Here is a 24,670-nt window from a genome sequence, read left to right as displayed (position 1 = left end):
AAATTTCATAAACAATATATTTAGTTCCTTGGAAGAAGCATTGGTGCATTAATGTAACCTGGCAGGTGCTGGACAACACTGGTTATGTCAGTGTCTCACATTGTTTTTGCCAGTGGGCAGATGTGCATCTAATCCCACATTGCGTACAAAGGATGTGTGGTACCATGTAATGTGAGGTGGATCAGGGCGGAATTTACCCCCAGGTCTCTATCAGCCTTCTTCTGAGAGAGCAAAGCATGTAACTAACAGTAAGACTGATAATTGGAATTTGAAACAAGTCTATTTAAACTATATCTAGGAAGAATATTGCGAATGCAAAGTTTTGTCACTAAAGCAGGTGGTCAGATTTCAGGTGAAATTTAACCTTTTAGTTAGCACAGTTGCTTTAACAGAACTGCTGAGAACAGTGTTTCGGCTTCTTTCAAGCTCCAGTGTGTAAACAGGTAGATAACACGTAGCATGACAGTTGCCGAGGGTGGAATCAAACCCAGAGTTTGAGGAAGTTGATTTTCAGCATGGGTTCATGCTTTTAATTCTATAAAGTTTCTTTGTAAACTGTGATGGCTCAGTGGTTAGCATTGCTACCTCACAGTGCCCAGAGCTCTGGGTTCGATTCCGCCCGTGGGCAACTGTCAGTATGGAGTTTGCACATTCTCCCCGTGTCTGTGTGGGTTTCCTCCAGATTCCTCCCGTAGTCCAGAAAGGTGCAGGTTAGGTAGATTGGCCATGCCATAGTGCCCAGGGTCGTGTAGGCTAGGTGGCTTAGCCATGGGAAATGGGGGTTGCGGAATGTGTGGCAGTGGGTCTGGATGGGATGCTTTTCAGGAGTTTTGGATGAGCTGAAGGCCTGCTTCCACACTGTAAGGACTCTATGATTCTACGAACAGAATTTCTCCTCTGACTCAGTAAGATATGGGTTCAAGTCCCACACCAGACACTTGAGCACAAGAATGTTGGCTGACACTTAAGTCCATTAATAGTGCAGCATCATCAGACATGCCATTTTTCAATTCAGAAATTAAACCAAGGGCCTACTTGTTCCTTCAGGTGAACCGTTAAGGATTGTTATGTGAAGATCAGGAAGTTATCGTCATTACATTTAACACTATTTGTCCCTGAGTCAAAATTCCTTTTACCCATAGAAGGCAGAGGATAGTGGTGGAAGGGTGTTTTACAGGCTGGAGGTCAGTGATTAGCTGTATTCAGCAGAGAACATTACTGGGACCTCTACTGTTTGTGATATATGTAAGTGACTTGGATGAAAATGTTGATGGATGGGTTAATAAGTTTGCAGATCAGTAGAGTTGTGGATAGTGTAGAAAATCATCACAGGATACAGCGGGATATAGATCAGTTACAGATATGAGCAGAGAAACAGGAGATGGAGTTTAATCCAAATAACTAGATAGGGTGGTAAAGCAGGGATATGGCAAGCTTGCCTTTACTGGTCAGGGAATTGAGTACAAGAGTCAGGATGTCATCTTGCAGCTGTATGAGTCTTTGGTTAGAGTATTGCATTCAGTTCTGGTTACCACATTGCAAGAAGGAAGTGGAAGCTTTGGAAAGGGTGCAGAAGAGGCTCTCTGATGAAGGGTCTAGGCCCGAAACGTCAGCTTTTGTGCTCCTGAGATGCTGCTTGGCCTGCTGTGTTCATCCAGCCTCACATTTTGTTGTCTTGTATTCTCCAGCTTCTGCAGTTCCCATTGTCTCTGATCCCTTTAACAGGATGCTGCCTGGATTAGAGGGTATGAGCTATAAGGAGAGCCAAGAGAAACTCAGGTTGTTTTCTCTGGAGAAGCATCGGCTGAGAGGAGACTTCTTAGAAATCATAAAATTATGAGATGCATAGATAGGGTTGACAGTCAGAATCTTTTTACCAGAATTGAAATGTCTAATACAAGAGGGCATGTATTTCAGGTAAGGGGAAAGTTCGAAGGAAATGTGAGAGGCAAGTTTACACAGAGCATGGTAGGAGTCTGGAACATGCTGCCAGGGGTCATGATGGAGACAGATACAGTAGGGGCGTTTAAAGAACTTAAGCACATGAATATGCAAGAAATGGAGGGATATGGACCAAGGGCAGGCAGAAGGGATTAGTTTCATTTGGTGTCATGTGCGGCACAATATTGTGGGCTGCAGGGCCCATTCCAGTGCAGTAGAGGTCTACATTCTATGGTAGTAACTGCAATAATGTGTACCTGTGGGCCATTACATTTCCTATGCTCCAACCATGACTACTTTAAACAAAAGCTATTTTGTAAAGCATTGGTTCATTTTGAGGTCACAAAAGGTGCTATAAGTATACAAGTCTTTCTTTCCTTTTCATTCTAAAACTCTTGAGTGCGGCGTCTGAACGATTTGAGCTGGAATGCCTCGCATACAATACACTGACATTTATGACCAGTTGCGAACAGGAACTACTCGGTCAAAGTATGGTGGTTCCTACTGGTGTCTGGCAATCTGTGCTCAAACATCAGTTTTAAAAATCTCAGCAAATTTACAAATTCTGCAGATTACCCTGATTGTCTTTCTACATGTAGAAAGATAAAGAAGAAGTGGGTTAAAGGTCTTCATGGTGATGAATTGAATGCCTTATCAGGGTAAAACTCTTGCTTTCGGAAGAATGTGAAATCAGGCAAACTGAAAAATACTAATCATTTTTAGAAAAAACATCCGTTCTGTGATTACAGTGATTGAGCTGCCTGTGACACAATGATATCTTCCAAACGGCTGCAGCAATGATTTCAATAATTCCATTCATTTCAGAGATCTGTGCATTCTGAATTGGTTCATACCTGCTAGAGATGGAATGATAGTAATTACACCAGCATTGTTTTGTAGAACAATGGACACATTAACCTTGTGCCCCCCACAACCCTCCATGTATATGTAAAAACATCGCTCACAAAAACACCCCCTGCAATCCTAGAGACTATTGTATCAAGCAAACTAAAATGTGTGTTCGTTGAAGACAATTGATAAACTTGTTTTGTTCGACATAGTAAATTGGGGATGAGCTTTATTTTGACTGCAATTACAGTTGTGTAGCTGTTGAACAGTTTAAATAGACTGTATTCAATGTACTTGCAGATTGACTGGAAACAAATGATTCTTGAAATAAAGAAGAACAGGGAAAATTGATGGATGAATCAGAAAAAAGGCTTGAATGGACAGGGCCACAGCATGGCAGAGCTTAACGGGGGAAATCTATATGGTAAGGAATTAACTGCAGCTATGAAATAATTGTTCAATGATGGTTTAAAATGAGAATTTACATGTTTATTAGATTTAGCAGTTGAAAAATGTAAGTTTGGTTGTTGAAAAGTATGTTTAAAAGGCATTATATTTCATACCTTTTCAAGACCCTAAATTACAAAACAAGACACCAACCTCAGCTTAAATGGACATAAATTGGAGGAAGATAGCTTGTATCACAGATTAGAATGTGTTGGTGCTTGTCCTATAAGCACTTGGAATAATAACACTTGTTAAAAATTGGGGGAAATAGGATAGCTTTCAGATATGAATTGTAGATTTTATGAAGAAGCTTTGACATCGAACTACTGTTACGATAATGAAAAATAAAATCTTTGGCATTTAGATGTATTGTCTCTCAAATCTATGATTGTAATTTGCATTGTTCTTCGATTGATAATGCACCAGTCCTGACATGTTATCTTGACCAAACTCCAGCCCATTATCTGTAGTCTCTTGTGCAGGTAGTTCTCTTATAAAGCGATAGTTGTGTTCTTGTGTGGCCTCACACTATAGAAAATCACGTCATAGGGAAATCATTATATCTGTGCAGCAGAACGCTCAAGTTATCCACACAGCATCCTCTGTCAATCAGTTGCATTACAGCCAATTTGCGTTAATGAAATGCATGTTGTGGCAAAACTGCTTGTACTGATAGAAAAGGGAGAAAAGGTTCTAATTAGTGTTAGCAATGAGCTAAATCAGGGAGTTCCTCCAAGAAACAATGGAGTTTGTAAGCTTTCCAATTCAGGATTCTAATTCAATGTGGTATCTTGACTCAATACAAATTGACTGTACAGTACATTATTTTACTGCAGCCATCCACTCCCTCATCTTCTTTTAGGCTTTACACCAATGCTGATTTGGATTCGCAGAAACACATGTTAATTTGGTGTTAACATCACTATCTTCATTCCAAATGCCACATAGAGTACTTGCTGGTGAACCCACCTTTGGCCAGAAACCTAATTGGATGGCAAGGCAAAATCCAGGAGTGTGATGGAATTCCTGCTACTTGCCTGAATGAGTGCAAGTCCAACAATATTCAAGAAGCACGAAAGTGTTCTGGATAATGCAATCCCTCGAATGATACCCTATTAATTTAACCATTCATTCAACCCACCACCAATGCACAGTGGCTGCAGTGCATACCATCCACAAGATACACTGCCATAACTCGAGAAGTCTTCTTCCAAACCTGTGACTTCTGCCACCTACAACAATAAAGGTGCTGGCCCGTGGGGGTGCCACCAACTGCAAAACTGTTTAAAGTACTAACTCTTGAGAGAGAGGTAGGAGGAACTGCAGATGCTGGAAAATCTGAGATGACAAGGTGTAGAGCTGGACGAATACAGCAGGCCAAGCAGCGTCAGAGGAGCGGGAAGGCTGACGTTTTGGGCCTAGACCCTTCTTCAGAAATGAGACAGTCAATTTTTCTGCATCAAACCTAATGGAGTGCAAATTAATTTCAGGGAGCAATATTATTATCTGAAATCGTGGTTCACAGTGCTGATCTCCTGCATCTTATGCCACCAGTTTGACTAGCTGTTGGTCACATTTTGAAAACCTTCTGTTCAGATTGAGCTTGCTAAGCAGAGCCATACCACTTTGTTTCCAGGAACATGCTCCATTCACATTCCCATCTAAGTTGCACGCCTTCTTAACGAGAAAATATGTTGTTATTTCTTTGCTGCCAGTAGGTCAGACCATCATCATGTTGACTGCAAAAGAACAAGATGGCAGCTCACCACCATCTTCTCAAGGCTGATTACAGTTGGGCAATAGATGCTGACGTTGCCAGAAACCAAGTTAAAACTATATTTTGTGGGCTGTTTTTGAGATTTTCTTGGCCTACATTTTTGCTTTTCAGAGTTTTTTTTTCATTCTCACTAACTCATTTATTTGGTGATATAGTCATGTAATTACAATATCTTTGGTATTTGTGTTGACATACAGAGAGTTTACACTCTCACAAATTAGAGGATTTCATCAGTAACCTCAATTATCAACCTCCATTAAAGAATGCCACAGCACACAAGGAAGGTTTTAATTTCCTAGAAACCTCAGAGCTTAAATTGGCACAGGGCAATAGGCACAAGTTAGCACAAAAGTTATTTTACTCAAAATCATTGGCACACACTTCCATGCACACAAAAAAAACTGCCACCCTAAGCACCTTAAACACATGTTCTGCAAACTAGAGAGGTTACAAGCAATGCATTTTCGACCCATACACATACGGCACGTGCATTTTAAACAGTTACCAGTCTTTTTTACTTAATGCCTAAGTTCCATCCCAGATTCAAATTTTGGTGCAGTGTCTATTAGAATAGAATCCACTCCGTTTTTCCTCATACAGTAAATTTTGAACATATTCACCCTTAAGCTAAAGATTCCACATCAAGGAATCTATTACCTCAGTGATTTAATCATTTCTGCTCCAGGTTAGCTGAGTATACCTTTATTGATAAGATTATGACTGTTCTCCTTCTTTGCAGCCTACATCTGGCTCAGCCCTCCCTTGTAGCCTTCCACATTTTGTTGCCTCTTTGTTTGCACCTTTGTCTGAAGTCCCCTTGTCCCACCCTGCAACTACCTTCTTATCTCACACCCTGGAAAACACACAGCTTCTTTCTTCACCCCCTCTACAGCCCCCTTCTGCGCCCCCCCCTTGAATCTCCCTTCTGTCATGCTCCTCTGTAACCTATTCCCCCCACCCCAGATTCTATAGACAGCGCCCTCTGAGGTCCAGACTTAGCCAACTATCAATAGGTCAACAATGGCATCAATAGTGAACCTATATTAGCAGCAGTGGTGAGAGAGGATCTATTCTACATGTGGGGGTGACTTAGCCCATCGCTTACCTCTGTCATTGAATTTTCCTGGGGATTTTGGGAATTTTGGAGAACATTCTTTCGCCATCAGAGAAATCCATGTTCATGGCCAAATTTTAAGAAACGTACAGAACCTAAAAACTACTAAGTTTCGAATGATTAGTCTGAAATAAATAATTTCATTTTCCATCAATTATCTATAATGCCTATCCCATATCCAGGGTCACCTAACACATTTGTAGAGTTAGGAACAAACATGCCAAGTCTTGTTTCCTCCCACTGTCAGTTAACATTCCCAAGTTATACGCTGTAACCTTTTGCAGTTCTCTTTATTTCACTAATACTGCAAAGTTCATTGCTCTTCTGAACTTCACTGTTACCTGCTTTTCTCAAATACAGCAATGTATCTGTTCCACTTCATAACACCTTTCCAGCATCACTTCAGAGATAAAAACAGAAATTGCTGGAAAAGCTCAGCAGGTCTGTAGCATCTGTAGAGGAAAATCCAAGTTAACATTTCAGGTCCAGTGACTCCAGTTATTTCAATTGTTTCAGAGATGCCTCCTGTAGTACATTTTTTAAACTTATTATCCGACTTAATCTTTCATCCTCCTACAACCCTCTGGCTTGTACAAGTTCACAACGTAATTATGGAAAAAAGAGCCCATTTGGTTGATCACGGTATGTTCATCCTACAACATCTAACAGTATAACAGAGTCCAAACTAAGTGCTGCCACTGCTATTATTTCCCAGTTTATTTCACCTCATTTTCAAACTTAGTGGGGTCTTCCACTTAGCGATTTTGACCCTTCATATTATTTTCTAACTGTAAATTATTACGTTGTAGGTAACCCTGTGCCAATTTTATTTGCGTGCAAAAACATTCTTCCTCCATGAGAAGTTCTGTCCCTAGTATCAGCAAATGCTGAAATAACAAGGTGTAGAGCTGGATGAACACATCAGGCCATGCAGCATCAGAGGAGCAGAGAAAGCAGGACGTTTTGGGTCTAGACCCTTCTTCAGAAAGGCTCCGCTGTGTTCATCCAGCTCTACAGCTTGTTATCTCAGATTCTCCACCATCAGCATTTCCTACGATCATCAGCAAATGCTGGCTTTATTTTCACAAATAACAAAAAAGAGAGAAGTCTGCTGAAGTTTCACACCTTTTGATTGCTCCTCTCACTTTGTCCTTTGTTGTGACAAGCAAAACACTGATTGCTGTGCATCAGCAGAATGGCTGAGTAATTTTGATTTCTTATCCTCATGGATGAAGCAGTAAATGTCAGCGATAATGAGTGGCACCTCAAGTTCTAAAATTTGGGGTCTTCTTTTTATTTATTCATTTTGTGGGATGTAGGTGTTGCTGACCGGGCTAGCATTTATTGCCCGTTCTGAGGAAGGGCCACGAAATCGAAATGTTAACTCTGATCTTTTCTTCACAGATGCTGCCAGACCTGCTGAGTTTTTCCAGCAACTTCTATGTTTCTTTCTGATTTACAGCATCTGTAGTTCTTTCGGTTTTTATTTACTGCTCATTCTTAGTTGCCTTTGAGAAAGTGATGGTGAGCTGCCTTCTTGAACCGCTGCAATCCCCCTGCCGTGGAGTGACTCACAGTGCTATTAGGGAGGGAATTCCTGGATTTTGACTCAGCAACAGTGAAGGAATGTGGTACCATTCCGAGTCAGGATGGTGAGCGGCTTGGAGGGGATCTTGAAGGTGGTGGTGTTCCCATATGTCTGCTGCCCTTGTCCTTATAGATGGAATTGGTCATAGGTTTGGAAGATGGTGTATGAGGATCTTTGATGAGTTTCTGCAGGGCATCTTGTAGATAGTACACAGTGCTGTTACTGAGCGTTGATGGTGGAGGGAGTGAATGCCAATCAAGCTGGCTGCTTTGTCCCGGATGGTGTCAAGCTCCTCAAATGTTGTTGGGGCTGTACTCATCCAGGTCAGTGGGGAGTATTCCATCACACTCCTGACTCATCCCTTGTAGATGGTGGCCAGGCTTTGAGGAGTCACACGGTGTGCTACATGCTGCAGTATTACTAACCTTTGACCTGCTCTTGTAATCACTGTGTTTATGTGGTAAGCAAATTTGAATTTCTGATCAATGAAAACCCCCAGAATGTTGTTAGTGGGGGATTCAGTGATGGTAACACCATTGACTGTCAAGGGGCGGTGGTTAGATGGTTCCTTATTGGTGATGGTCATAGCCTTGCATTTATGTGTCGGGAATTTTACTTGCCACTTCTCAGCCCAAGCCTGGATATTGTCCAGATCTTGTTGCGTTTGATCACGGACTGCTTCAGTATCTGAGGCAATGGTGCTGAACATTGTGCAATCATTGGCGAACATCCACAATTCTGACCTTGTGTTGGAGGGAAGGTCATTGGTGAAGCGGCTGAAGATGGTTGGGTCAAGGACATTACCCTAAAGAACTCTGTAGAGATGTCCTGGAGCTGAGATGACTGACCTCCCACAACCACAACCACGACTATCTTCCTATGTGTCAGGTATGACTCTAACCACCGAAGAGTTTTCCCCCAGATCCCCATTGATTCCAGTTTTGCCAGAGGTCTGTGATGCCACACTCATGATGTGCCAGTCAGGAACGTTGGAATTAGAGAGATTTCACCTAGGTATTAACTGAAATCTCTTTGATGGAGGCAGTCACAGAATTTAGCTTCTTGTTTAAATTCCTTGAGATCCAGAGCAATGTAAGTGACCTTGTGACTGTTAATTATTGTATTACAAATTAATTTGCTGATCACTGTTTTCTTCCTACAATACCAGAAACCCATTAACAATATTTGATTGAGTGTAACAGCCTTTGACTTGCTTAGATTATTAGAAACAGTGCTGTTGCTATCTCCCTGAGCTGAAAGAACAAGAAAAGGTATAAACTTTTTGGTTTAGAGATAATGAATAGTTGTCACCAAGTTTGATTCATGTCTTCATTGGTGTGATAACATTCCACTCCTGAGTAAAATGTTATGCTCCTTAGCAAAGGACAAGACTGCTCAGAACTTACAGTCACTGAATTTGCAAGTAGCCTTTGGTGGTAGCTGCCACTCAGCCATGAATTCAGTCAATCATTTCAGCAGTGGTTGAAAAGAATATTGGTTTGAATGATTGTAAAAGGCCATTAAATCCAAGCATAGTAAACCAAGCTGTGATAACCATCAGGCAGGCGAGTGCACTGAATCATCTCACCCTTTCCCATCACCTTCACAAGACCAGTCCTATTTCGCTATGGATGCGTTATTTTTCGGTTCACGTTCAAAGGTGCAGTGAGTACAAGTGCAAAACCAATGTCATGCAGTGGCATAGCCGATTCTAAATGGAGATCCATTGCACGGTCAAAATTATCTTCTCATGGAGCAGGAACCCTTGTTATGGGTTTGATTTCTCCCCCAAGTTCAGGGCTGATCCTATTAACAGGCATTGAATAACTTACGACTTCTCTTTTATAGATTTGGTAAAAGCCAGAGCATCAGAAAAATGAATGACTGGAATGTTAACACGTTATTCTTTTAGTGTTTCTTTGGCCAAATAATGCTTTGATTTTGTTTTTGCAGGCGAACCTTTCTGAAACCTGTTGGTGGTAGTGATATAAACAGTGCCTGTACACCAACGTGATGTGGTCTCACAATACTTTGGCTATCTTTACAGGGAGAATTTAAGCCCAGCCAATATTTCATGTTTATCGAAGCACAGAACATGGAAACAGCAGGTATGTCAACGAGTTCATAAATTATTCAGTCCTATTGCAGATTTTTGTAAAAAGTGCCAAAACTTTGACATATGTTTCTGATTACACGATATGCACTTCAACGAAAGTCTTCTAAATGGCCTCAGTTGAGATTAGGAGGTTGAGCCATATATCGAGGGCAGCTGAAAAATTTAGATAATTTTATCAGTCATTTAGATTGCTTGCTGGTAGTCTCCCACATTGATACTTCCCAATGGAAGTATCCCAATGGGACAGAAAGACTCCAAGGTGTTAAGTTGTTCTCCTGCAGGAACTAGCATGAGCAGAAAAGCTTCTCTGTTTACTGTTGTAAACAGCTTTTGTGATAATTTTTCTGACTACCATTGTAGAGAAAAAATACTTATGTTTATATCACGCCTTTTGTAATCCCAGGAAGTCACAGAGCACGTTATAGCCAATTTTATAGTTAGTCACTGTCTTCTTAAAGTAGAGAATGATGGTAGTAGTAGCATATTTGTGACATTTTCCTGACTCTGCTGACCATTAGTAATGGAAGCCAGGATCTTGATGTTTTTGATGGTGGTGCAAATGGGGAGAGGAATTATCCACACAGGATTTCATCAGGTCTATTTGAACTCAAAACAGACAACATTTTGACTGTTGTAAGGCCATTCACCTGCAGCATGGAGCCATAAATCAATGGAGTAGACATAAATGCTATTGAAAGACAAGTACATCTTAACATGATTTGAAGATTTTAAAATCCTCTGCTTCTTAAACTTTAAAAATAATCAGGCTGGAGCTGTCACTGATAATTAAAAAAAACTCTCCGTTGAATTTCTTTGATTGACATGCCACCTGCTGCAGGTTAGAAAATGAAATGGTATAAATTTACGCAGTCTTAATGGATTTCATTCTTGCTGTTTCCCTGAGGGAATGTTATTGCTATGATCTCTATAAAGAACAAACAGTTTTAAAAAGATATTTAAAGACTTTACTATAACAAAAGCACTATGGGCTGAACAATTTGGCCACATAGAATTCAAATCACCTTCAGAAGATGCCTCTTTTTTCTTTCAGCACAACTGAAAATGCACTTCATAGGTATACATTTACACTGTTCTTTAAGTAGACATTCAATTCTCCAGGTACCGAAAGTGCTGGAAAAACTCAGCAGGTCTGGGGGCATCTGAGGAGAAGAAAACAAAGTTAATGTTTGAAGTTCAATGTGACTCTACTTGACAAGGTGATTCTTAGTTCCTCAGGGTTTATTTCTGATCTTTTCCTTTTCGAGCCTTGGGCTTTGTAATTTGGAAGCGCATGTGGATTATAATCTTAGGGATTTGGACACTTTTTTCTTTAGCTAGGCAAATCTTCCAGCCTCACTTTAAATCATCATTTTTTTTTGTTTTGACCTGACTGCAATCTACTAGACACAGTCCTGCATGACGAATCATACTTTTCCTTTGGCTGAATGTCCCCTCCTGAAGCCTAGCAAACTAGTGCTTGAGATGATGAGAGTCATAGATAGAATGGATACCCAGAGACTTCTTCCCAGGGTGGAAATGACTATTATAAGGGGGCATAATTTTAAGGTGACTGGAGGAAGGTATAGGGGAGATATCAGAGGTAGGTTCTTCACACAGAGTGGTGGGTGTGTGGAATGTGCTGCTAGCAGTGGTAGTGGAGTCAGAGACATTAGTGACATTTAAACGACTCTTGGATAGGCATATGGATGATTGTATAATGCAGGGTAGTTTGAGCTTCGTGGGATAATAGGTCTGCACAACATGGGCCTGTACTGTGCTGTACTGTTCTATGTTCTAACTTTGCATTTGTGATTTTGAGGGAACCGTAGCTCCTTTGTGATCCATGTATCACATTGGTCTTGTACTGAAATAGAAGTTTTGAATAGCTAACCTGAGACTCAACTTTACTATTAGAGTTTAAAGTACAATAGTTTATAACTCAATATTCTCGACTCTTCTGGGACTTTGAAGATTGCCAGTCTGTCTGGTTGTGTGTGGTCTTCAAGTTATGTTTAATTACAGACACAGTCCCAAAGCATAGCAATTTTTTAAACCTCATAATCAAACATTGTCATTCTGAATGCTTGTCTGAGTTTCAAAAACTCCAGTTACTTCAATAGGGGTACATCAAATATGAATGACAGTTTACAGAGGCTATTAAATAAATACCTACCTTTGTGGGATCTGAACCTTTTTGTTTCATACATCATTAATTACTTAAGATTTCAAAGCTGTGATTGGGTGTTATGAATGGAGTATTCGTTTCACTACCAAGTGTCTACGAATGAGAGTTGCATTAGATTGTTAGAAGCTTAGTTTTGTTTATCTTCGCATGGCTTCTGCGATCTGCCCAAGGTGGTTACTGCCAGATATAGCTATGGAGTTGTTTAGGGGGATATGAGGCCCATACGGGGTGAGTGACGGCCGTGGGTTGGCATGGAGCAATGATGGGCCACTGGGATGTGTGGGTGGATGTAACGTCTGTGAGTGGTGAAGGCTAGAGGGCCTAACAGCTTCTGAGGCAACAGGGATGAAATTCCAGAGAATGAACAGTATTATGGGAACATAATTCATTCTCCATTTTAAATTCATTCTCCATTTTAAACTCCATTGAATACCCTTCTAACTAGCTGTCTCGGCACTTACTTAGTACACTGGCCACCCACATTCAGCTTCTGTGGTCTCCATGCCCACCTTCTTGCTGCACCTGTAGCCACTCCCTCCGCTGAAGCAGAGATCGCAGGACTCAGGATACTTATTACCAAGGCAAGTCAAAAAAACCTTCAGGAGGATTATGGTTTTCAAAGGGGTGAGCATGACAGTGAAAATGGACACTTTGGGCTTCTTCTTTCTTCCAGGTCGGACTTCTTACAATACAGTACAAAGAAAGGAATTCTAAAAGGAAACTTTTAACAATCTGCAACTAAAAAGAAAAATTGTTATTTGAACTCTGGCATATTTGGAAAGCAAAACTGGTGTGATGACATGAAAGAGCATGGATGAGTCACGTTATAGTACGGCACAATATTTTTGTAAAAAACGGTGCTGTTAACTCTCTGGGAAAGTTGGCTTTAGATTATTACTGATAATACATGTATGTGTTTTGGGTAATCATCTTTTGAAACAGCAACCTATTCTAAATGTGTAATAAGAATGAGGGAGGAAGGCATAATAGGTTAGGATGTTCAGATTCTGAAAAGAGTTTTGAGTTTCATGCTGATCAGTTAAAAGCCTCACTTTCACACATATTAGGCTCTTTCTCAAGAGAGTTTTGATCAGTCTCAACCCAAAGGATTGTGGACATTAAACATGATACCACCTACATTCTTGATCACTAATTCTCATTGAATTGACACTTCCATTAATTGAAGCCACAAGGACAGTGACTATGGGAAATGAAAATGTCACACTGGTATTCTGTACTGGGTGTGCTTATCTGCGATTGTCAGCCAAGGAAATTGTTGGAGCAGCAACAAAAGACCTTAACCATTCATGCTTTAGGTGCTTTTGAGAATGTTTGATTCGGACACTGGATGATAAAAAAAGAAGTACTTAGATTTACAACACTGATACTTAACAGAAAGTCTTGTTAAAATAAAACTAAATTGAAAAAATGTAAACTAAAATATATAGAAATAAATGGCCAAGGGAGTAAATTACTTTTGCCTTGTTTTATTTCCTGCCATCAATATTAGATTAGATTAGATTCCCTACAGTGTGGAAACAGGCCCTTCGGCCCAACAAGTCTACACTGCCCCTTGGACCATCCCACCCAGACCCAACCCCTATAACCCACACAACCCTGAACACTATGGGCAATTTAGCATGGCCGATCCACCTAGCCAGCACATCTTTGGACTCTGGGGGGAAACCGGAGCATCCGGAGGAAACCCACACAGACACAGGGAGGACAGACAGTTACCCGAGGCTGGAATTGGCCCTGGGTCCCTGGCGCTGTGAGGCTGCAGTGCTAACCACTGAGCCACCATGCTGAGTAGAGTTCTTCCTAAATCTCTTGAATTCCCATAGCAGCCAGGAGTTAAAATTAACTGAGAGCCTGGTCACCAATTTTTCATCCCCTCTGGAGAGAGAATTTTCCACTGCAGGCTCACCAACCTTTCTGATAGCTTGACTGACCACAGAATCTCATGGATTTGAAATGATGTTTTTCTGCTCTGTGCTAGAGTTTGGATTTACTTTTAAATGAACTATGTTACACAGGCCTTTTATTCAAAGAAGAATTTGTTCATTTCTTTAAAGCCACTTTAATCTAGTTCAAAAGTGGAGGTTTTCTTGGGTTGCTGTCAGTAATAGAACAAAAGCAAAATACAGCACAGGAGCAGGCCCTTCGGCCCTCCAAGCCTGTTCTGATCATCATGCTCTAACTAAACTAAAAAACAAACCTTCTACCCTTATTTGGTCTGTATCCCCCTATTCCCTCCCTCTTTATGTTACCATCCAAGCGTTCTCGTAAATGTTGCCAATGTGCCTGTTTTCACCATCTCCTCTGGTAGTGTATTCCAGCCTCCCACCACTCTGTGTGAAAAACTTTCCTCACACATCTCCCTTAAACTTTACCCCTCACCTTGAACCTGTGACCCCTTGTAATTGAAACTTCAACTCTGAGAAAAAGCCTGTGACTATCCCCCCTATCTATGCCTCTCATAATTTTGTAGACCTCTATCAGGTTTTCTCTCAGCCGCCATCTTTCCAACGAAAGCAATCCTAGTCTTTTTAGCCTTTCCTCATAGCCAATGCCCTGGAGACCAGGCAACATCCCGGCGAAGCACCTCTGTGGTCTGTCCAAAGCTTTCAGGTCCTTCTGGTATTGTGACAAAAACTGCACACAATACTCCAAATGCGGCCTCACAAGGGTTTTATAGAGCTACAACATGTTTTGCTAACTCCTGTACTCCATGCCACGGCTGATGAAGGCGAGCATGCCATATGCCTTCTTAATCACTTTGGCCGCTTGAATTGCCACTTTTAGAGACCTGTGGACCTGCACACCCAGATCTGCCTGTATGTTAATGGTTCTGCCATTAACAATATAATTCACACCTAAGTTTGATCCTCCAAAATGCATCACCTCGCATTTGTCTGGATTGAACTGCATCTGCCAAGTTGCCGATCTATCTATATCTTGTTGTATCCTTTCACAATTGTTGGCACTATCGGCAATTCCACCAATCTTTGTGTCATCTGCACATTTACTAGTCAGCCATCCATATTTTCCTCCAAATCATTTATATTAACTACAAACAACAGAGGACCTAAGACTGATCCCTGTGGAACATCACTAGTTGCCAGTCTCCATTCTGGAAAGCACCCTTCCACCACTATCTTCTGTCTTCTATGACCAAACCAGTTTTGTATTCATCTAGCCAGCCCGTCCTGAATCCCGTGTGATTTTAGTGGGATGTTAATGTGGGATGGATTTGGACTCTTTCATTGCTTGTCACTGACATTAGGCATTTAAGCATGCTAAACAAATGCTAAGTTTTAAAGCTGTGATTAAAATTAGGGGGATTGGCTTGTCAACGTATTTTAATATGTTTCTGCAGTTGGCTAACATTTCTGGTCAACCGCATGGATATGACTGTTGAAAAAGAACAGTTTTCACTGAGGTGCACTTTTTTTTATTGCTGCTAAGGAAGTTGCACGAGATACAAAGGATTTTTAAAATAAATTATAGTATGGAACCATCATATATAAAAATTCTTCCTGCATCCTCTGATGTGTAAACAGGTTCCATCATAAATTTCTATATCCACATGCATAATGCAACCTTGTTATGCTGTAATTGCCCCTTGTCCCATGAAACTGCTGCAGTGACCACAGTTGGGGTGGTGTGAAACTACATGGCATGTTTACCTAAGGAAGATAAACTATACATATTGACGATGAAATTTATAATGAAAATATAACAATTACTTGATTTACTTTAAAATGGAGAATGAATTATGTTCCCATAATACTGTTCAATTGCTTAATGACTTCTGAACCCACTTCACCTGAATGCTAGAATTGATCTTGCTTCACTGCATTGCTGTAGAATGTGAACCACTATTATAATTGTGTACAATGAAAGTCAAATCTGTGGTAAAATGTTTTATCCACAAGTTAATGAAAATAACTTGCATAAACTTATTATGCAGTAATAACATCCTTGTCTTCATCCCTGGCCCAATCCTCCCACATTCCCTACTGTAGCAGCAACACTAGCAGAGGACATAATCAATAGTAATAAGTTTATATGTGCAACTTCGATTGTATGGGCAAATGTAACAATATGTGCACTATTTATAACAATTGCTTGCCTGCACACCCAATTATTTCCTCCTCTGATCTTATTTTGCCTGAAGGTTACTGTTGAGCCTGAGTCTCGGTCTGCAAAGACACAATCAACTAAAACAGCTGACACAATGTATCATAAATACTAAAAATGGTCAAAACATAAAGGTTAGCAGAAGTACCATTCCTATCTGACAGACCTTTCTCCTGTTATGGTTGTAAAGTTTGATTCCAGTCTGTTAAAATTTCACAGTTTACATCCACAGTTACTTACATGATTAGTCTTTCAAAACTGCAATTGTTTCAATTTTTTGCCCCATTGACACATTTTAATGAAAAATTAATCACCTGATTAAATGTATGCATATTTCTCAGAATAACACTAAGTTGGATCCTAGATGGAAACTGAACTAGAACTATAATTATGATGAGATTTTAACAGATTCTGCCACATCCTTTCAGCTTCTCTTGAGATAATTGCAGTTTGATAGCAATAATAAATCTGGTATGCTGGCTACTTACGTTCCATTTTCTTAAACTATTCCTCTTGGTTCACGATTGCAGACATTTATGTATAATTTTTCTTATCTTTACTGTGCTTTAAACTGTTTGTCTGCCTAGCCTAAAATTGGACCTACCTTGCTGTATTGTATATTGAAATTATTTACCTTTCTTCCTTCCATGTAGAATCATGTGGTGCAGGGAAAATTATGAAGACTTTCAGTGCGGCAGATGTTGCAGTTACCTTATCGTCTTTCATTTCACCAAAAGAAAATGAACTGGGCCACAGGGTGTTATCTTTACCAACTTCAAAAGAGGCGTGCCTGTTGGATCCACCCTCTCCTCTAAGATTAGCTGATGTGCCTGAACATACTTCAAATGATTCCTCCACACATGCCATTTCCCTTACATCTTGTGTAACAAAAGGTGTGAGCTATTTGTCCGTACCAGAGGATTCTGACAAAGCCCCATTCAGGTATATGGAGCCCAAAGGCATTTCATCGTTGTCTGATGATTGTTTGATGCAACAGAGCAGAACCTGTTTGGGCTGCTTCATTGAGACAAAAGAAAGCATTGACGCAGAGCCTGGAATAAGCATGAAAATAGGTGACATGAACAAGGATTGTGACACCTGTTCAGTCTCCGATATAGGGATTCAATGCATGAGTACAGGAGAAAGTGCAAGATATGGGGATCAGCTGCTTTCAGACCAACTGTTAAGCTTTACTGTGCACAAATCTAGGACTACAGACAAAAGGGATGTGGAGAAATCTGACAGTGAGTCAGAAGATATTACTCAAAAACATTACTACGAAGGATTACTGCTGGACAAATGCAATGGGGAAGAAGCTTTATTGTCGAATCCTAGCCAGGACTGGGCTTATTTTGAGTCTTTTATTAGTGAAAGCAAAATAGAACTGCTTGACCTATGCTCAAAAAATGAGCTTTCAGTCAATCTTTTTGCAGAGGAGGAAGTGGACAATTATATGTTTGATGATGAGTCAACACTCAGCAGCGATGTCTGCTCTTTGAAGATTAGGTATGAATCCTTTCAAGACAATGTGAGAGAAAAGACAAACATGCTTCAGGAAGAAGCGCAATTAAGCTTTTTCCCCAATGTCATCTCAAACTGCTCAAAGAAGGAAGGCAAAGCATCAGTGAAAATGAATTTGGATGCGTCACAAATCAAATCTGATGAGATTGATATCTGGGAGGAAGACGACCAATTGGAAGAGAGGGCGGGGATGCAAAAATATGGTAGCACTGTGGATTTAAAGCTGTATACAACTTCTAAAAGAAACCATTTCTTTGAAACAAATCATTCTGTAGAAGACTCAGGAGAGTACAGTGATGACAGCTGTGGAACAGATTCATCGTATGAAACTATCAAAGGCAACGTGGATAGCATCAAGTACCTTTCAAGGCAAAATGTCAACTGCTCTGGTCAACTAAATTATGCATTACGTGCCAAGAGGAAAGTACGGTATAGTGATGACTACTTGTACGATGTTGACTCCATAGAAAGTGAAAAGATTTCAGGAAAGAAAGAATGGCCGGTGGATGGTCCCAAGAAAGAAGATGATGATGAATGGTGTCCACGGAAGCGCCGAAAGTCAGTTCGGAGAGGGCCGCCAGTTATTATTAAATATATAATTATTAATAGGTTCAAAGGTCAGAAGGATATGCGAGTTAAAGTCAGTAAAATTGATGCCACTGAAACGAGTGTCAGTTTGACTGCTGAAGCACTAGGTAGATATGAGAAACTTGCACCTTTAAAGGAGTTTTGGTGCCAAAAACAATCAAAGCGTCTGTTGTCAGTGCCTACTGAAAGAAGGAAGAGGCTGCATTTAAGTAGCACTGTGCCTAATGTGTTTCTTTCCCATCCTGCCAAGAGGAAAAGCAAACAAATTGCAAACAGGCACAGAGCGCGTAGAGTTCAACTTGAACTAGGGCCCAACAAGCAGATTGCATGTTCTTTTGATCCGGCTGGAACTCAAAGGCTGACCTGTACTGGTGGAGAAGAGGTGCAGTTTGTCGATGCCCAAACAGTTGCAATAGAAATCCCTAGCTGTGCGAATGGATTCTGTTCCACGAACATTACATCAGGGCCTGCTGCAATGAGAAGCAAATCACTCGGAAAGTTTGACAACAGAGCGAAGGAGAAAGGCAGACTGAAGAGACTGAAACTAAAAGCAGAAGGCAAACTGAAAAACACCAGCAAAAAGATCAAGGTGACGGGAAATGATGACATTGACACAATGACAAATGCAAGTGAGATGGATTCAGCTGTAACAAGGCAGAATAGTTCAGGTGTTCCACTGACTAGTGCCATTCATTGTGTCCCAGACAACACCCATTTATCTAAATCGTGCCAAGCAAAGACTGCTGCTAAGAATTCTACTTTTTCACCAGCCACCTGCTCTTCTGACAAGCCTGTGCCATCTGCTAATGCTGCGTCTACTGTGCAAGTAATCCCCGGGGGGTATTTACAGACACTGCTGGATGCATCCGATTCCATAAGCCATACTGGGCTCTCCTACTTCCCACATCATTCTGTTGTTGCTCCCAAGCCTCAGAACCATTTCAACCCTTCCAATCTTGCACAAAGTTGTGTCATGTCCCCTCCCTCTGAACCTGAACAGCAGCAGTCACCTCTTTACCAGGAGGAAAAGCAAAGCTTTGATAAGTTGTGGCATACAAAACAGGAGTACTCAGCCATTGGCAGAACGCCTGCCATTCTGTCAGCTAGTATGGTCGGTGTTGTGTCGCTGCCCACAGAAAGCACCAATCTTTCAAGAACCGTCAATGACAATTATCAACAAATAGAAATACACAGTGATGAACTTGTGCTCAGCAAGAATTATTCTCATAGCCAGCCACTGCGGTCAAATACCAGCTATCAGTCATGCATAATAGAAGACAGTGATGGCAATTTTCAGCTCCATCGAGATTCAGTAGCTCCAGATGACACCAGACTCATCAGTTTTGATTCAGTGAGTTCTTTGTCAGCCAGCACCAATAATTTTAGCTCTTTAAGTTTGAAGTCATGTGAAAATGACGGTGAGGATGATATGAGTGATGATTTTTTGGCCCACTGTAGCCCCAAGCTAGTGATTCAACAAAGCGTTGATGAAGTGGCGCCACTAAAAGAATCTGCTGACCTCCTTGATATCTCTAACTTTACTCCCGATCGATTCAGGCAAGTGACACTGACTGAGATTTCCCCACCTATTACACCTGACCTTTCACCTGAAATAGTAGGAACGGAGGTCAAAACATCAGGCAAACCCAAAGACTTTCAGGACCATGCTCAAACCATGCTTGGAGATCCAAATGAAATGAAATGGGCTTCAGTATCCCAGGCACACGATCAATCAACAGAGACATTTATTTTGAATAATCATCAATTTCAGTTTCACACCTTTAATAATGACGATACCATTGAGATGACCGAAACCAGCCCATTTGAGAAACAAGCTGGCATGCTAAAGTTAAATAACAGTAATAGGGGACAAAAAGCGAAGAAGAGAAGCACTTCCAGTAAACATGTGGGCCCAAACCAAAGCTCAGTTCCAAAAGGTGCAAAAAAACCAAGGAAGCCAAAAGCTGCTAAATCTAGTGAAAAAACTCAAAACAAAAGTAATTCCCGTCAGAACCCTGGCACATCCAAAAACTCCAAAAAATCAATCAACGCAACGCATACTAAAAGGAATGATCAGATGCAGCTGCCTACAGCTAATAGCAAGTCACTGGATGCACTTGTTAACAAAACCAGCACATCACCTTGTGTTCAGCTACTGAACGAGAGCCTCCCGCACCGCAGTCCTGCTGCTGGACGGGGTCGAAAACAAAATGGAGGAAATAGTACCTGGCCTTTGAGTAAAAGGGTCAGTGCTGGCTGGTCTGGGCAGAGTGTTGCAAACAGTAATAATCTGTTGGTTGATGATCAGAGAGAATTTGAAGAACCCAGTAATATACTTTCTAATATTGCCTCTGGAATGGCTGAAGTCCAGCGTTTTATGATGGCTTCTATTGAACCAATCTGGACCCCTGGGGGGCACAACCTTGCCTCAGGTACATGCCCGTCACTTGAGGTAAATAGCCTGAAGTGGAAAACTTTGAATATTTTAGGTGGTACAGTGTCAGAATCCAAAAAGAAATTAAATAGTTCTTTGCCTGCTAAAAACCGGAGAGCGACAGCCAAGGCCTTAAGTAATAAAAATCCTGCAAAATCCACAGTTCCTCATTTCGCTGCACCAACCGGTCCTAACAATGAATTTCATTTCAGTTCTGGCATGCGAGGTGGCATTTTTGACAGAAGCTCTGATACTTCAAGTATTCCTGCCAGTAACGGTCCCATCCATAAAAAAATGTACCGTCACAAAGCAACATTAAAATTGTCAGGGGATGAAAAGAGTAAGGTAAAGAGAGCAGAGCGTGAGCAGCAGCACAAGAACCCATCTGTGACAGCCTCTCTTGAAACACTGAGGTAATACAGCACTGGCTGTGATGCACCCTTTGCTTTACCAGCACCTTCTAAACCCAGGCACTGTCCCCTTAATCTCCTCCCGTTTTTTGATGCACGAAATGCATGCCAGAGGCAGTTTTTTGTTCCCCTTTTCGAAAGGAATGATTTGCATGAGAACTCTTAGAATGGCAAACTAATTGAGGGATACTTTGTTCTAGCTTGGCTGTGATACAATTAACATGGTTGCCATTATTACTGCTATTTCACTTCTTCAGTTTATTCTTAATCCTTGACAGCATTTTAGTAGACTCTCTACATTTTCTACAGCTTCTGCAAAAAAAATGAAACCCTTTGAACCATGGAATAAATTGTTTGGTTTTCTTGCAGCAAAAATGACTGCAGTTTGCTCTCAGTAAATATGGGGCCTTTTGAGTTTTACCTATGTTTGGAGAAGATTAAATTTTTTCCAGCAAAACAATTGTGCTTATGTTTAGTGTTCTTCGGGATAATGTTTCTCAAAAGAAGAATTATTCAGAGGCCTTGTCAATGATCAAACAAAAAAAAATGGAAGTGCTGGAATTAGAGGAGATGTAATTGTTGTGTATCTTGAAAAATTAAATATCTTGGTAAGACTGCAGGCTCTATGCTCTAAAGAGCAATAGAGCTTTTTATCTTCACTGGTGATAATGTACAATAACACATGCACTACTTGCAAAAATCTGTGCCAAACCGTGAACAAGTGTAAAGATAGTTTTATGACAATAGGAACATAACAACTTTGATGTTATTTTTTTCTTTATATATGTTTTCAAAAAAAAGAGGGAAATAAAGACAGATTGAACTTATTATTCCAGTAACATTATGGCAAGTTCCTTGAAGCACCTGCAGCTCAATGTGGATTATGGCACCTCAATCATTACCAAAACACTGACGACTAACAAATTCAGCACTGGTTCCAGTTTGCCAAATACGCTTACCTCATCTGCTTGGCAACATGCAAGCTCGCTCTGGGGAGTCTAGATGGAATTAACTGGTTTGTGTTCAGTCTGAGCTTTATCGAAGGTACAAGCAAGCGATATATTCTGTATTTGGAACAAGTCTGAGAAAAGCAGGAAGTGCTGTCGATGTACTGAATGGCGGCTTCCTTCCCATTCAATCTTATGACAAGGTCACTCTGGACAATTGGAGATGGCTACGGTGAGTGCACTTTCTGATAAAGTTGAGAAATGCATGTTTTTAAAAGAAATAAAATCACACGGTAGTGTTTCAAATGGTTTGTGTTGATTGGGGTTTTCTAAGTTCAGGTTTGGCTTGGTTCCAGAGCCGAACGTTAGAGGTCTGCCCAGAAATCCTCAGTAAGCCAGTGATCATTATCACCCCCTGAACAGGCTCAGCCAAAATAAAGAGGTTTATGAATCAGACAAGCCCAATATTGAAATGCATTTGGAAAGTATTGCATTGCAAGTCAGAATATTTATGGATCTTTGCGTACAATAATCTTGGAATGTGCTTTGCAGTTTGGGTCTTTGTACCTCAAGAGCATTTAGGTGAGATAGGATTTAGGGAGATGTGGTCTGCATGATTTCATGCTCTGGACGGATGAAATCCTGAAAAATGGCTGAAACAACTGAGTTCGCTCTCACTGGAGCAAAGACTCAGGAAGAAGATGATGAAAGATGTAGGTGCAGTAAGCAGATATGGGACACTAAGGTAAGGCTAGAAATTGATAGATGCTAAGTTTCAAAATGACATCAGTTGATTTTTTTTGTTAAGGGGTATTCAGTAATTTTAAGATATTTAGGCCTTTGTAGTTTCATCCCTCATTCTTTCTCTAATCTTCTCCCCAAAAGTAACCATTCCTGCTAACTAGTACCCTCTTCCTATCATCAAGCTTGGTGGTTATGATTTCAACCATATAGGTTCCATGCACTGAAATTCTCGTCCTAAATTTTGTAAGCTTTCTTAAGTCACTTGTTTGTGACCAATGATTGACTGTATATCCAAATATGTTCTTTAACATGACCTTAATTTTCTTCCTGTTGTGGAGTACCTAATTATCAGTCTATGTGAAATGTGCAATATTGCTGATGTTTCTATAAAACCAAAAGAACTGCAGATACTGCAATTTTGAGGAAGGGTCACCGGACCCGAAATATTAACTCTGACTTTTTTCTTCGCGGATGCTGCCAGACCTGCTGAGCTTTTCCAGCAACCTCTGTTTTTGTTGCTAATGTTTCTGCTGGTTTTTTTCTGTCTGTGGGAAGAAGTTAGGAAACCTGATGGGGAAGAGGAAGCCCATGAAAGAATAATCATTTTTGTATCTTTATGGTAACCAACGTGATGGAATACCTTAGATTTAGATTAGGTTAGATTCCTCGGCCCAACAAGTCCACACCGTCCCTTGGAGCATCCCACTCAGACCCATCCCCCTATAACCCGTACACCCCCTGAACACTATGGGCAATTTAGCATGGCTGATCCACCTACTCTGCACATCTTTGGACTGTGGGAGGAAACCGGAGCACCCGGAGGAAACCCACGCAGACACAGGGAGAACGTGCAAACTCCGCACGGACAGTTACCCAAGGCTGGAATTGAACCTGGGTCCCCGGCACTGTGAGGCTGCAGTGCTAACCATTGAACCACTATGCTGCCTTTTCCTAGCTCCCTGCTGCATCTTTATGCACTTGCCATTGTGAACTTCCGTTTGAATTTGATTCTATGCAGTGAGCCTTTTGTTCAAACCTTGTCACACTGAAATACACCATCTTGGGAAGAATAAGCTAATGGGGTCCAGTCTCTGTGTTTGGAAAAGCACATTATATCTGTAAACGATGGAACAGAATTGTTAAAGGTGGGGCTAATTCTGATTTCCAAACATTCCATCTTCAGGTTGAAGAGAAAGTTTTTGAAGGTTGGAGATCTAACATGAAAAGTTATTTGGTAAATTTGTGATTGCAATGGGAGAGGGTAAAATTAATCTCGGTTCACAACCATATAGACTTTGAGATAAAACCAATTGTAATTCAAACGATGAATGATCCTGAATCTTTTTATAAGGTTATGTTGCAATTTTTAGCCATAGTTATGATTACCATGTTGATTAATTGCATAAAGTACAAAAAATGCTAAAAAAAGGAATAGAATAAATGGAGTGAAGCTATTTTTCAAACAGAAAGGGAAACAGAACAAATAAACACCTGGCTGCACTTATCCAACTTCAGTGAATGTCTGAATGCGATTCAATAACTGGGATTATTTTAACAAAGCTTGGTTTGCCCTCATGAGACACCCACATGCATACACACTTGCCGTCGAAAGACACAGGATGGTGATTAGAAGTAAGAATCTATGTTTATTATTTCCCCCCTTCATGGTTCTTCAGGATGGTAGATTACTGAAGGACTCCGAGCACTGAAGCAGATGAGATCAGATTTAGCTGCATGGACCAGAATCTGACTCCACGCATAAGGATATTTTTACTTCCACCATGATAATCGAACACAATGGATTACCCACCCATCATGAACCTGCCTGACTTAAATCCCACTGATATCAATAGGATAAAAATGAGA

At 40.7% G+C, this 24,670-nt stretch overlaps 1 protein-coding gene across 6 annotated transcripts in view; it reads left to right on the top strand.

Moving 5' to 3' along the window:
- Positions 1–24,670, top strand: part of nexmifb (neurite extension and migration factor b) — a 266,291-nt gene that overhangs the window by 226,805 nt on the left and 14,816 nt on the right. For 3 of the 6 annotated variants that reach the window (XM_048544632.2, XM_059651369.1, XM_059651368.1), the window contains 4 exons: positions 3,091–3,214; positions 9,670–9,824; positions 16,814–21,116; positions 21,915–22,292. In XM_048544632.2, the coding sequence (XP_048400589.1) occupies positions 9,791–9,824; positions 16,814–21,116; positions 21,915–21,924 (4,347 nt within the window). In that variant the 5' untranslated portion in view covers positions 3,091–3,214; positions 9,670–9,790 and the 3' untranslated portion in view covers positions 21,925–22,292. Of the gene's footprint in view, positions 1–3,090; positions 3,215–9,669; positions 9,825–16,813; positions 22,293–24,670 lie in introns of all 6 variants that reach the window. The other 3 variants (XM_048544636.2, XM_048544634.2, XM_059651370.1) reach the window with 3 other exon arrangements.

Source organism: Stegostoma tigrinum, chromosome 15, assembly GCF_030684315.1.
Source record: "Stegostoma tigrinum isolate sSteTig4 chromosome 15, sSteTig4.hap1, whole genome shotgun sequence".
Lineage (NCBI taxonomy): Eukaryota > Metazoa > Chordata > Chondrichthyes > Orectolobiformes > Stegostomatidae > Stegostoma > Stegostoma tigrinum.
This window is presented reverse-complemented; position numbering and strand designations above follow the sequence as displayed.